Genomic DNA, 14,281 nt, shown 5'->3' on the forward strand with positions numbered 1-14,281 from the left:
CGTACTTAACAATTTTTCGGTCATATGACGACGAAGGAATCCATGGAGTACATGTAATGTGCCTCCTTGTTGCAGGACGGATTTCCACCGCCTTTTTATCTAGTGCTGCTTCACTGAGACGCTTTACCAAAGGCAAGTCAGCCGACCTGCCCAAGCCTTTATACTGATACGGGTTAAGCAGTTGTTGCACTATCCCCTTCATGCTGAACGCCAAGCGAGGAAGTTACAACGTCATCTTTTAAGGCCTTAGGTATGACTCGACACATTATTGACTCTTGATCTACCGCCTCCCGAAGCGGATGCTCTACCAACTGTGCTATAGAGGCTGGTTCCGAATTTTTAATTAGCACGTGATTAATGTACAGACAAAACACCAACAACTAGGTTTGTACACCAAAATGGTATTCATAATTTAATTATAGAATTATTGAAACAACATAAATTCAATTACATACATGAGTTTTAATGTAAATATTGCCCAACAGTGATTTACTGTTGTAATGATCTACTATGCTAGTCCGCATACAGAATATAGCAAATTCCTCTGGAACACGATCATAGCCAAGTTCTCAGATATTTTCTCCTCATGCTGAACCTGACAACAAACCGAAAGTTCATTCTCACTTTCAAGCCTTAACATGTATACACCGTCATCATACTCATGTTAATTTGATTCTATTATAAAATACAGAGCGGTCCTGCGTCTCTTCTGCGGATGGTCATGGGTTTTCCTCGGGCTCTGCTCGGTTTTCTCCCACCATAATGCTGGACCGCATAATATAAGTGAAATATTCTTGAGTATGACGTAAATCATCAATCAAATAAATAAATCGATTTCTCTCATTATTACTTAACACCATACAGACTCAACAATTTTCACTTCTACGAAGGCAGCCAGCTTCATAGGTGGAGAAAACTCGAGTCATCGGGGTAATCCTCTGACCTCTGGCAAGCAATACTTTCACGAGCCCGAAGGACAAGTAGAAATATTCTTAATCTAAAAATGAAAGCATGGAAAGATATTGACTTGTACATTGTCGACAAGCGTTGCTATTGTTGGGCACGTGCGTCCCTGACTGTAAATGTACAGACAAAATATAAAACGCATGAGGCTTATCCAAGGCGGATTGACCAATCAGAGGCTCAAACTTTCTCTGGGTTATGACAAGTAGTGATATACACACCATACCAGTGTCACACAAGGATCTACCGGCCGACCGACGGAACCGACCGACACTCAGACAAGACAGTGACTTGAAGAACTGCTTATCACAGCTAAAAACTGCTTGCATTATAGTAAACAATTTTGAGCCATGGTTAGGATGTGCATGGATGGCAGACAATTTTCCACATCCGAAACTGGCATTTAAAAGAATATTTTTAAACTTACATTGTTAAACCACCTTGATAGATGTATAAACCTTTCCTTCTCATAAAAAGTCAAGCCTTTCTGAAAAAAAAAATGTCACAGAAGTTATGAGGTGAAAAGACTCGTATGGCCTAATAATATTCTATGGCCTATTTTCATTCTATTTGATTTATTTATTTATTTGATTGGTGTGTTACGCCATACTCAAGAATATTTCACTTATACGACGGCGGCCAGCATTATGGTGGGAGGAAACTGGGCAGCGCCCAGGGGAAACCCACGACCATCCGCAGGTTGCTGACAGACCTTCCCACGTACGGCCGGAGAGGAAGCCAGCATGAGCTGGACTTGAACTCATAGCGACCGCATTGGTGAGAGGTTCCTGAGTCATTACGCAGCCCTAACGTGCTAACCAACTGAGCCACGGAGGCCCCCATTCTATTTGATGCGCCGATTTTTACAATCGCAACTTGTAAACACCACTTAACTTCATGGTGAGGTTTTCACATGGTTCAAGCATAGTTATAAGGAACTGAAAAAAATTTTTTCAACAATTTCAGCATAAACATACATATAAGCACATACCATACACGACCGCCATTCTTTCTTTATTCTTATATAATTCCTTAAATATTTGCCAGGAGTTTTATGTCATTATCGACTTGATCGAGCAACGAGTGTTTGTTCCGGAGACTTGACTGTTTATTTTGCCGGCCCGTGATATTTGTCACGTAATAAGGCGAGGTAAGACCTACATGTAAAGAATAGCACATGTTTATCCGTTTATCTGAAATGAAACATTATCAAAAGGCGAATTGTCTTTAACATAGATTGTCAATGGCTTCCTAAGTCTCCCTTAGTATTTACTAAACAAATTTAAACAATGAATAAAACACTGTTCAAGTATTCAACTGTCTCTGCTGAAAATTAATTCAGTCCCAAGTTTTCTCGAACTTTATGTGATGGTTTAATCAGAACTGCAGGCTTGACAGGGGATGGTTTAGCCTGGGTCTGTGATTCTGATTGTACCCTTGATGACGGCGGTACTGCTGAGAGACTCCTCAGGCACCACAGTGCCAGAAGTCTCGATGATCCATGACCCAGGGTTATCACCCTTTCGAAGTACTGCTCCTGTTCTGTCCAAATCCCTCATCTTAATCGTTCTTCCAGGTGAAATAGGTGCGAGTGAGGGAGCATAATGTTACCTGTCGAAGTAAGCTTTCTGCTTCATTTTGTTCTGTTTCTCCAACGTCGCTTGTTTTCCCAAATTTGATCAAGACTGAGTACGTTCCTTGTGTATGACTGGTATTGTTGTACTGCGAAGTTTTCGTTCCATGAGGAGCTGAGCTGGAGAGCATCCGCACGCTAGAGGAGTCGATCTGTAAGCTAGCAAAGATTTTGTTGTCTCAGATTCCTTCTTCAGGATGTTTTTGATGGTCTGAACCGCACGCTCAGCTTCTTCGTTTGACTGAGGTAATCTTGGACCTCAGGTATTATGTCGAAATCCCCATTCTTCCGAAAAATAGACGAATACCGCACATACTGAGGACCATTGTCCGAACGAAGTTCTTCTGCTATACCATGGCGTGAGAAGATATTTTTAGAGCTTTGATAACTTTCTGTACCTTTCGTGGTGTTTGTCATTGCTACTACATCAACGCAGGGAAAGAAATAGTCCACTACGATCAAGTTTTTGTTGCGCAAGTGAAATAAATCTGTGCTGACCATTTGCCAGGGTCGCTCAGGGGCTGGAGTAGGCATTAATGGTCCTGCCCGGGGAGTTCTGTGTACTGCACATGTTTTCCACAAAATCTTGGACTTCCGGACTGAGAACAGGCCCCCAGACGGATTGTTGTGCTCAGTGTTGGCATTACACGATCCCATGGTGTCCTTCGTAGAGCTTGTTGACTATGTCCAACTTCATACTAGATGGTATAATAATTAGGATCCCTTGGACGAGTGATATTTTGCCTCTAGTCGCTTCGGAGAGTCTGAATTAATGTTTCTCTGGCAATCCTTCCAGAGTGTAGGCTTTAATTCGTTTACAGACTTCGTCTTCTTGCTGAGCTTCCTGGATCAGTTGAAAATTTGTTTCTGATATTGGTATAGCCTTGATTTATGTTGTCTACGTCTGCCTCCATCTCCACGTTGCTGATTGTGGAAGTTTGGTATGGGTTTCGGCTTTGGAGGCGCGACAGAGCGTCTGATACGTACATTTCCTTTCCCAGTAGGTGGCTGATTGCCTTGAAATCAAACCTCATCAACCTCATTCAGTAACGCTGTATCCTTAGAGGAAGTTGTTCTAGAGTGTGGTTTATGAGAAGTGCCACCGGTGACTTGTGGTTAGTTTCAGCTGTGATTGACCTCCCGATTATTAAGTCAGTAGTCCTTTCACAGGCCTACGTCAATGCTAGAGCTTCTGTCGCGATCTGTGCCTATCTCATTCCTGTTGGTGTGAGTAAGCGTGACACGAAACACACTGGATGCCTTGTGTCACCGTCCTGTCGCTGTGACAGTACGCCCTCAAGGCCCTGAGATGAAGCATCTGCTGAGATCTTTGTTTCTCGGTTCATGTCATACAAAGCTAACATTGGGGCTTTCATCATTTCAGTTTTGATTTGTTCAAAAGCACGTTGCTGAGTTCGTCTCCCATGCCCAGTCTATGTTCGATTGGAGTAACTCTCTGATCACTTTGGTTCTGTCTGCGAGGTGATCAGTGAAATCCCCTAGGTGGTTAACCATGCCCCAAAACATTGGAACTTCTTGAACATTCTTTGGGGGCAGCATCTCTTGAATGCTCCTGATCTTTGCAGGATCTGGTATTATTCTATTCCCACTGATCTTGTGGCCTAGGTACTCTACTTCTCTGACAATGAACTGGCAATTGTCCTTGTTGAGGGTTACACGAGCCTTCTCAAGATGATTCAAGCCTCTGGTCATGTTGTGCCTGCGAGTTTCCGTGACCCAACACATCAACAATGCTGTCCTCGACTCCTAGTTAAGGCCTTCCAACATCTGACTCATACACTTCTGAAACTTTTCGGATCCAAAGTTGATTCCATATGGCACTAGGTTTTGAACTGGTATCTACCCCATGGGGTAATGAAGGTTGTCAGGACTCCTCCGCCAGTTTGATCTGCCAGAATCCCGAGTTAGCGTTGATCTCAAGAGTACTTTAGTACCTGCTAATCTGCTTAATGCTGTGTCAACTGCTGGTAGTGGATGGCTTTCCTACTGAACGTAGATGTTAAGTATAGAGAAATCCACGCATATCCTGATCTTTCCGTTGGCTTTTGGTATTACTACCATTGGGGCGCACCATTCTGTCTACTTTGGATATCACCGACATCTCTAACATCCGGTCTCTTTCTTTGTGGCTTCGTATAATGGCAGTGGAGCTCATTTCAGTGTGGAAGTTGCGAATGGTTTAGCATCCTCTTTTAATGTTACTTTTTATGTCGAGTTCATTTGTCCTAATCCTTTGAACAGTTTGGGGTGATATTTCATTACTGTGGATTTGTGGTCTGCTGACTTTGACACAGACAGAAGGTCAACACACTGGCTGCCTAGTAATGGTAGTTCTAAACCTATCACGTAAATCTCCTCTACTGCTGATTTGTCTATCATAGATAATGGTGCTGTAAATGTCCCTTTACACTTGATTTCATATCTGTAGGGGCCATACAATCTTCTAGATGCTGGCTTCTGTGGCTTTGGCCCTCCTAGTTTAGTGTACAGACTGATGGGAATGGCAGTAACATCTGCACCCAATCAAGCTTAAACGTAGTCAAATATTCGTTCATTTGACATCGACCGTCCATGGATTGCTATTGGTATTCCCAATGCTGTAAATCGCGGAAATACCACCAGGAAAGAAATCCTCATCATCACTACAGTTGCTAGCTGCACTCACTTCATGAAGTGCACTCTGTGACCTTGCTTAGTGGTTACAGACAGACAGTTTACAACACACAAATGGTAGCACACATACGGAAAGTAAGAATATATCAGATACAGCACAACATAAAACAGGACGCCGGGGATTTAACGTTTCTTACTGATTAAGCGGGACATTTCATGTATCTACCTCATTACTCATTTTCTATTTCTGTGATTACTCTTCTTATATCTCCCCTTACCCTCCTATTTCTCCCCTTAATGCTATTTCCTCCCTAACCCATCTCTCTTTCTATCATTACACCTATTTCTCTCCTTACTCCAACTTACCCCACTGCTCATCTTACCTCTAAATAATTACTCCTATTCATCTCATCACTGATCTTCCGTTTCTATCATTACTCTTCCCATTACTCTTCCCCTTTCACCTACTATTTTCCTCAATGCTCATCTTCCACTCATATCATTACTCCTCTTATTTCTCCTTCTCCTAGAAAGGTGTTTTAAGAGGTTTTTGGAAGGTAGGATGATATCCTACTGGGAAGATCAGAGGCAACATCTCATGACATTTATTTGTCTTCAGAAATGTTCTTTATGGTTCAATTTCTAGGTCATTTTGGGTACTTACCTCATTACTCATTTTCCATTTCTGTATTTACTCATATTTATCCCATTACTCATCTTTCATTTCTATCATTACTCCTCTTTTTTTCTCTCCTTACCCCTACTCACATGTACCTCATTACTCATCTTCCCTCTCTAGCATTAATCCTCCTATTTCTCCTTCATTCCTCCCCTACTTTCATTTCTACTCTTTCATTACTCTACTCTTCTTTCTACTATTACTGATTCTCCTGATTCCAGTATTATCTCACCATAGTATCGTACAGTCCATAATACAGCACCAAATCCGCTAAGGTCATGTGAGAGGTCACCAAGTACACCCGGTCTGACAGGTATCCGTTCAGCTCCTGAGGGAAACATGGGAAACTTGAAGTTTAATGTGACATTCAGTATTATCCTTGCGAGATAGTGACAGTGTTTCCATAGAGCTGGTTGGTGCTGCCTCACTGGAATATCATGCCCCAGACATGATGCCCTGGACACCTACTTCATGCATTGCTTACTCATTTATTTGATTGTCCTTTACCACCCCCATGGAGAATTTTCACTTATAAGATGATGGTCAGTTTTGTTGGTGGAGAAAAACCCATGTTTCACTGGGGTAAATCACCGACCGCTGATAAGTTACTCACGAACTTTCTCACATGTTACGCAGAGATTTGCACAACATAATGATGGAAGACAAGTGGTCTTCAACAAACACTGCATTGCACAAACTGTAACAAGAGCACTGAGCATATTGTCATCAAGGTTGCCCCAATCAACAAGAATGAAAGAAAATTACATTTTTTTTTTACCTCACATTCTGACTATTGAAGGACTAGCACTTGAATGGGATACAAAATTGATTCCGATTGGCTATTGTGGTAGGTAGGCTGGAAAAGAAATGTACCAATTTCAATGGTTTTAAAGGGTCTAGAAGAGGAGTGGGAGTAAACACCCACACTTTGCCAGGCACTCAACAAACCCACTGACGTAAAGCCGTAGTTATAGGAGCTGGATTCTAGCTTGGGACCTTAATGGTAAAGGGGAGGAACCTACCTGAAGAGCATTGTGTAAATCCTTCTCGCTGGTACACCTGTCCAGGTAACTCACTTTATATTCTAACCACTGGTCAATTAAGGCAGCTTCCTGGGGATCATGACCTATGTTTAAAGGGTAAATCCTAGATGGACAAGGTAGACAAGCACCAATGCCTACTGCTGAACAATAATGGGAAATGTCCCACTGTTTTAACTGTTTCTAATGTCATTTTCTTTGTTGTATCATTTTTCCAAATTAGCTCATTACAGATATTAAACAAACCAAAATTACTGGCATTTACTGACAGGGGATGGTGTCATGAAACTTCTGTAACTGCCTGCATTTTTCTCCACTTCTCTGCCAATGCAGTTCAGGGGAGATAACTTTTGTCACCCTTTAAGGCTATCTGCATCAATATGAAAACACACAATGGGATACCAGTAGAAGTCTGAAGTGGGACATATATTACATCATTTCAGTGACACTGAACATTTCACTGCAAGGTCAAATACATTACAGATGAAACCGCAGCACGCAACATGTTTTACGTCGTGCAAGAAGACTTGGAGACGGGCAAGTCCTATGTCTGACCTTTTGTGAGAGGAAAATCTGCTTGTACCCCATTGGAATGCAAATGGTATTTGGCAGAGAGCACCTATGTGCTATTTAATTTGTTGCACATAGGATGTTCATGCAACTACTAAATATAATTAAAAACCTATAGCACAGAGACTGGAACCGGAGCAGCAACAACAGTGTGAAGTGATACTAGTAATCTGAAATAACATACTACACATGTCAAAATTTTCAATTTCCCTCATGCCAGATGAAGTCACCAATTTCCAACCTTGAATAAATGGGTAAAACTTGATGGATTTTTTATTTGCTATAGCCCTGACATAAAACCCATATATTTTAAATCTTTGAAACTTGTCGCAGTAGGGAAGTTTTAAGTTCAAACTCTTTTGTCATTAAAGGTTAAAACAGTCCTACTGCATCATGTCACTTGTGAAAAGTGTTAGGTTGACAATCTACTGATCACCTGTCTCACCCTGTCCCAGAGGCACAAATGACACCTCTTTCTTCTAAGAACTGCTTCAATTCCCAAACATTCAACTCCTCAATTTTCTTCATTATTCATCTACTTAATGAAGCTCTTTTCAGAAGCCCATGTTATAGTATATGTGATCATATGTGCTATAAATATAGCATTGTAGCATTTTTGACAGGTCACATGATACAGTTTTACTTTTTATAACTTCATCCATAAAAGAGTTCGAAATTGAAACTCCCCTTTATTTTCCTTGTATTAAATGTATGAAACGTTTTAATGTTGTATTCATAACAAAGTTGTAAATAAATAAATACACAGAAGTTAATTTATTTATTTATTTGATTGGTGTTCAACACTGTACTCAAGAATATTTCACTTATACAACAGCGGCCAGCATTATGGTAGGAGGAAATCGGGCAGAGCCCAGGGAAAACCCACAATGATCTGCGGCTTGCCAACAGACCTTCCCACGTACAGAAGTGAATGTATTGATATGCTTATACTTGTATACTCTATGGTGGGCCTTATCAACAACCATGCTGGTTTGATCAAAAAACATTTTTTTCCTCTCTCCATACTATGCTGGATGTTCAAAAAAACCATAATATAACCATGAATGAAAGAGCACCTAAGAAAAATTCGTAAAAATTTTCTCCAATGAGTCTGTGTAGTGATGATGATTTCTATTTTAAGCTGATTAACTTGTTATCACTTAACTGTCAACACATACTGAACACAGATTTGTCCCTGCTGGAAGTCCGCCCCAAGCAAGTCGCTATGCAGGCAGAACCTTTCACAACTCCAGAACCATCCCATTTTGACCATACAGGGGTCTGAAAGCATAAAGAATAGATAAACTTAAATTTGTTAAATAAAGCCAAGTTAATCTGGTATGTCCTCTAATGAGGATATCAAATTGAAGTGCTCAAGTAAATATGAATTCACATTGTTTGTGGTATAAAGTTTAGCAGTCCAATTACAATTGTAATTGGACTGCTAAAAAAGGGAGACTGGACATGAATAAATCGAGATGCACAGAGACATTTTCTGAGAGACTACGGTAATTCTTTTCAACCTTCTCTCATGTTTGCAAGGTGTTTATTCAAGTATGTTCATAATTCTGAGGGCATTATTCTGTGTTGACTGACAAAATTGTACTTTTTGTGAAGCCTGAAACTGGCCTACTGAACTAGTGTAGTTTTGTCTCCAAAATTAAATTAAAAATATGCATAAATTCCACTGAAAGTTGCTCTTTCATACCCAAAAAGGTTGAGGAAATGAGGAAGGGTACCACCTGATGTACAAAGTAACTTTATGTATATATTATACATTTATCTGCAGAGGAAAAGCAATGCTGGCCATGCATGTCATATTTTAAACGTCTTGAAGTAAAATGCCATGAGAGGTCACCAAGTACACCCGGTCTGACAGGTACCCGTTCAGCTCCTGAGGGAAACATGGGAAAAACTTGGAGTTCAACGTTACATTCAGTATTATCCTTGCGAGATGGTGACAGTGTTTCCATAGAGCTGGTTGGTGCTGCCTCACTGCCATGCTCTTCCACTTCCCCATTGGCACCCCGCCTTCCAGATGCTTGCTGCAAACTAATGCCATACACCGTGCTAGATTTTGTGTGACAGAAGCAATGTTCAACCTGAAGCACGTCAGAGATTTGGCTGTTTCAGAAAATTGGCTTGAAACGTCAAGCAGGTACAGAATCCGTAGCTGACTGGCTTCATTCCTGCGCCAAATTTATGGTGGGTTTGGCTGACATGTTGGTTTGGTAGTTTTCAAATAGCCACAAACGAAGAGAAAACAATTATGAGCCTAATTCAAGTCAGATCTACAAACCACAGAGTCTTTTTGTATTGGACTACATGTAAACTGTACCTAGCCCTGGATGACCATGTACACTTTTATAATTCGACTTGCGTTCGCATAGGCTGCAGCCCACAACAAAACAGATTCTAGGGGTAGTACAGAATTCAACCACACTTAGTTAATACTTTACTTATTGCACTGAACCATCTGTTGTTTGAGGGATCGAGCAGGTTAAATGGCATGTTTAAAGCATCGCGGGAGAGCATCAGGGGTGGTCAGGGGATTATACTGACAGTTCATGAATGCAACAAACAAGCTCACGCTTCACTGATCAGTTAGTCTATGCTCCTACCACCAACAGGTCATGTTTTCCTCAGTTTTAACCATAATAATTTCAGTACATGCACTTCACAACAGGTTCAATGTCTTATTATCGCTATTTTGTGATAAATGGGAATTTGGGAGAAAACTCTGTGGAGACTGAGCATGACTACTTAGTGCCTTTACACATGTGGATGTCATGTCAAATATCCATTTTAAAACTGCAGGGTTCTCCGTAAACAAAGCTGTAGTAGGCTTAAGTACATCAAGAATCCATACTTGCAAACTAGGCATACCTGCAGACAAGATGAAGAATCCATACTAGCAAACTAGGCATACCTGCAGACAAGATGAAGAATCCATACTTGCAAACTAGGCATACCTGCAGACAAGATGAAGAATCCATACTTGCAAAACTAGGCATACCTGCAGACAAGATGAAGAATCCATACTTGCAAACTAGGCATACCTGCAGACAAGATGAAGAATCCATACTTGCAAACTAGGCATACCTGCAGACAAGATGAAGAATCCATACTTGCAAACTAGGCATACCTGCAGACAAGATGAAGAATCCATACTTGCAAACTAGGCATACCTGCAGACAAGATGAAGAATCCATACTTGCAAACTAGGCATACCTGCAGACAAGATGAAGAATCCATACTTGCAAACTAGGCATACCGGCAGACAAGATGAAGATGTCAAATTGCGATCAAAGCGACACCTACACATGTGCGTTTGCGCTGCTGCAGGTACATATTTCGTGTTCATTCTAGATATTATATATTAAATATTCCATATTTCGTAAACGTGAATACTTGATATACTTAATATTTAATCGAGTCCCCTCAGATGAAATTTTAGTCACACATATTAGTTTTATCTACACGTAGACACCAGCCACTTACAATCACAGCACTCAAAATTTCCACGTGTCTACCCATTGATTAAGAGATTTTTGCTGGCGAAAGGCAAAACAATAATCTTATCAGCCGCTGGCGACATGTAAATCATGTCTTTCAAAACTGCATATATGAAATCATAAAACATTTTGTTAATAAAGCCAGTGACGGTTTTGTGCGAACTCCTACATGTAATGTGTTAACAACTCATACAAATCCTGTCTCTCGATATACCGGCCTCGCACACAGTACTACCAAAAAGGGTTAAAAGTAAATCGTGGTAGATTTGAGAAACCTTGCGTGGAGTATGTTTCCCGTGTTGGAGGTTCCGAAGTAAAAATGCAGGAAAAGAAACTCTTCAGCAATAGAAGTGAGAGAGTGCTTGGGGTTTAACGTCGTACTCAACAATTTTTCAGTTTTATGACGACGAACTTCTTCAGCAATAGGACTGTAAAGAAACAAAATGTGTGTGTAGACTGACATACTCAATTGGAATTACATGTATGCGGGAAATTGATGACAAATTTTTCTCCGTGAAATTCATTTTTAGCTAAAATACATTTGAACACATATTCATTGTATAATGAGGGCTCTCAGCAGACAACCGTTCACCAGATAACAATGTGAAGTGACTTTCATGTAGCCCTAACCTGAACAAGCAGTTTGACTGCAATCTACGTTGTGCATGTACATTCCTTGTTAAGCATGGTCATGCTTGCAGACAATGTTTGGAATTTAAAGGTTTGTAATAGACATCGTCTGTCTTAATAATTTCTTTTATTTCATTCATGAGTATATTTAGAGATGTACATGTAGGCCTACATGTAGACCTTTTCGGGAGACCTGCTCACTTCATTGCTAGTGACTTGACCCCATGTGGTGAGGATTAACACCCAGGGCTGCCAGGTGTCATGCAGGGAATGGGTGGGGGCTAATCACTCTTTTCTGTCATCTTGCTGCCAACTCAGATCATGTGAAAGTGAACAACAGTAACTCACAAGCGAAACTTTGAGCCATTTACCATATTATCCAATTTACCTGAAAATGCAGCCTTGAAACTATTCCAACATATCTGACACGATTATCACCTGAAGTAACTTTATTTTACTGCCTTATAAAATCAAACGTTCAGCCACTGTTTTCATTTTCATTAACTGTGGCCTGATGGAAATCACTCTGCACTGTTTTCAGATGAGTTCACATCATCGGTAAATTTTCAGTAAGCCTTTCTTTCAGACTTCTTACTGATGTTACGTTCTTTAAAAGCATCCATAAATGTATCAGAAGAATATCATGTAAATTAGTGAAACGAACATTTGGTCTGATATATGGACTATTTGCATAGGTGGACTAAGAAAAAATCTAATAACTAATAAGTTTCATCTAAGACATCTCCTAAGGATACAGTGCATCATTTATCACTAAGAATATAGAAATCTAACCTTTAGCAAATGAGTATGAAATAGTTTTGTGGTTCAGGATTCATTGAAATTTCAAGCTGAATGTTGTCTGCAAACAGATGATGCTAAAATTAGAACTACCTTCATACTCGGAAATTTTAACATATGAGAATGAGTTAATGTGACACACTTTAGTATTTTTTGTTCTTCTGTTTGTTTATGTATTTATTTGATTAGTGTTTTACGCCGTACTCAAGAATATTTCACTTACACGATGGCGTCCAGCATCATGGTGGAAGGAAACCGGGCAGAGCCCGGAGGAAAACAACGACCCTCTGCAGGTTGCTGGCAGACCTTCCCACTTATGACTGGAGAGGAAGCCAGCATGAGCTGGACTTGAACTCACAGCGACTGCATTGGTCAGAGGCTTTTGGGTCATTACGCTGCGCTAGCGCGCTTACCAACTAGGCTGTTCTTTTGTGGCCAGTCAAGTATTAGTCTGTCTGTCAGTCACTGTCCCAAGTTTTTTTATCACCTTTTTCCGTTTAACGACTATTTATGTTCGTTTTTAGGATGGGTTATAATTTCGAACATACCCAACATTGTCTACAACAAGTGGTGCATTTAATGGCAGATATCCGGCAAAATTTCTTATCTATCCTGGCTTTTAAAAATCTCATAACTCATGCTGAGTGGGTGGCTGTGTGGCGGCTGACGGTTTTATATCTACATTGTAGGTAATTGCAGTCAAATGATACTTTTTCATCCCAGTGTTGATATATTTCATGTTCGTAGTGGGTAAGGCAACTCGTGGTGTAGGTAAATGTGGTCTGGTTTCTTTTACTTCTCTCTCAGATCCTCTCAAAATGGGAAGGCTGAAAAAGCTATGGCCATAAGCAGCAAAAATACACGTTGTATTTCGACAGCCTGAGAGGGGACAAATGTTTGACAAAAAATCCATGTAAATAATACTGTCTCTTTTTAATAGTTGGTTGATTTGCCATTATTTATATCCTGCATCAGCTTAAATTATTTCCATGCTTGGCACGGTATTCAGTTCAATTGATGGAATAGCCAATTCTGCCAGATCCGGCTTTGGCATGGTTTTGATTACACACTATTGCAACAGTAGCAACAACAACAACAGTCAACAAATATTGCTAGTCCACGCTTACTGAGACCACTGAAATCAAGACAACTGTGGACTTCACTAATCATGTTAACTAATTTTACCCCTTCTTTAGAAGAGTCTTCCTTGACTCCAAAGTTGCCTGTAACACCGAGAAGATTGGACAGCATCTCTAACTGCCAGACTCTCGTGTCTGCCATGTTGACTTAGCGGCTTTGCTGTAATATACAACAGTACTCGTCAGCCTACATCCACGAGGGGAACGGAAGTACATCCACCAGGAGAACGGACATCCATCAGGAGGACGGTGTAGTGCGCATGACCAAACATATGGCGCGAAATGTAAAGTAGTGGAGTACATCCACCAGGAGAACGGACATCCATCAGGAGGACGGTGTAGTGCGCATGACCAAACATATGGCGCGAAATGTAAAGTAGTGGGATATAGTTACACATTTGTGTTCACTAAAAAGACATACAGATTATATCACTGTATATCTCATACTATTAACTTAAATTTTATTTACTACAGGGCTTCTCACAAATAATCGAACTATAGACAACAGATGATGAATAAGACAAGGTATCTTGTAAATTATCAGTATAAATTATCGAACTATCGAAGACAGATGATGAATAAGACAAGGTATTCTATATCATAAGGACCCAACAGCCCACGGCCTCTCCAGACCCGTTGTCCCGACATGGGGTTCATAGGCCTGTAGGACTATACAATAT

The 14,281-nt window shown here is 40.5% G+C and overlaps 1 protein-coding gene across 3 annotated transcripts; it reads right to left on the bottom strand.

The window, feature by feature from the left end:
* Positions 1–385: 385 nt before the first annotated feature.
* LOC135471387 (eukaryotic translation elongation factor 1 epsilon-1-like) lies at positions 386–13,750 on the bottom strand. 3 transcript variants are annotated; one of them, XM_064750604.1, is made up of 7 exons: positions 13,648–13,750; positions 10,406–10,448; positions 8,698–8,800; positions 6,932–7,035; positions 6,142–6,237; positions 1,391–1,450; positions 386–595 (listed from the first exon to the last, which is right to left on the bottom strand). In XM_064750604.1, exons 2-7 carry the CDS (start codon positions 10,427–10,429, stop codon positions 509–511), a joined length of 474 nt encoding a protein of 157 aa, XP_064606674.1. In that variant the 5' UTR covers positions 10,430–10,448; positions 13,648–13,750; the 3' UTR covers positions 386–508. The 3 variants fall into 3 exon arrangements, with proteins under 3 accessions (XP_064606674.1, XP_064606672.1, XP_064606673.1); XM_064750602.1 differs by lacking the exon at positions 10,406–10,448 and having other exon boundaries at positions 13,648–13,748; XM_064750603.1 differs by lacking the exons at positions 386–595; positions 10,406–10,448 and adding an exon at positions 611–997 and having other exon boundaries at positions 13,648–13,748.
* Between the last annotated feature and the right edge of the window lie 531 nt (positions 13,751–14,281).

This window comes from Liolophura sinensis, chromosome 7 (assembly GCF_032854445.1).
Source record: "Liolophura sinensis isolate JHLJ2023 chromosome 7, CUHK_Ljap_v2, whole genome shotgun sequence".
Classification (NCBI taxonomy): Eukaryota; Metazoa; Mollusca; class Polyplacophora; order Chitonida; family Chitonidae; genus Liolophura; species Liolophura sinensis.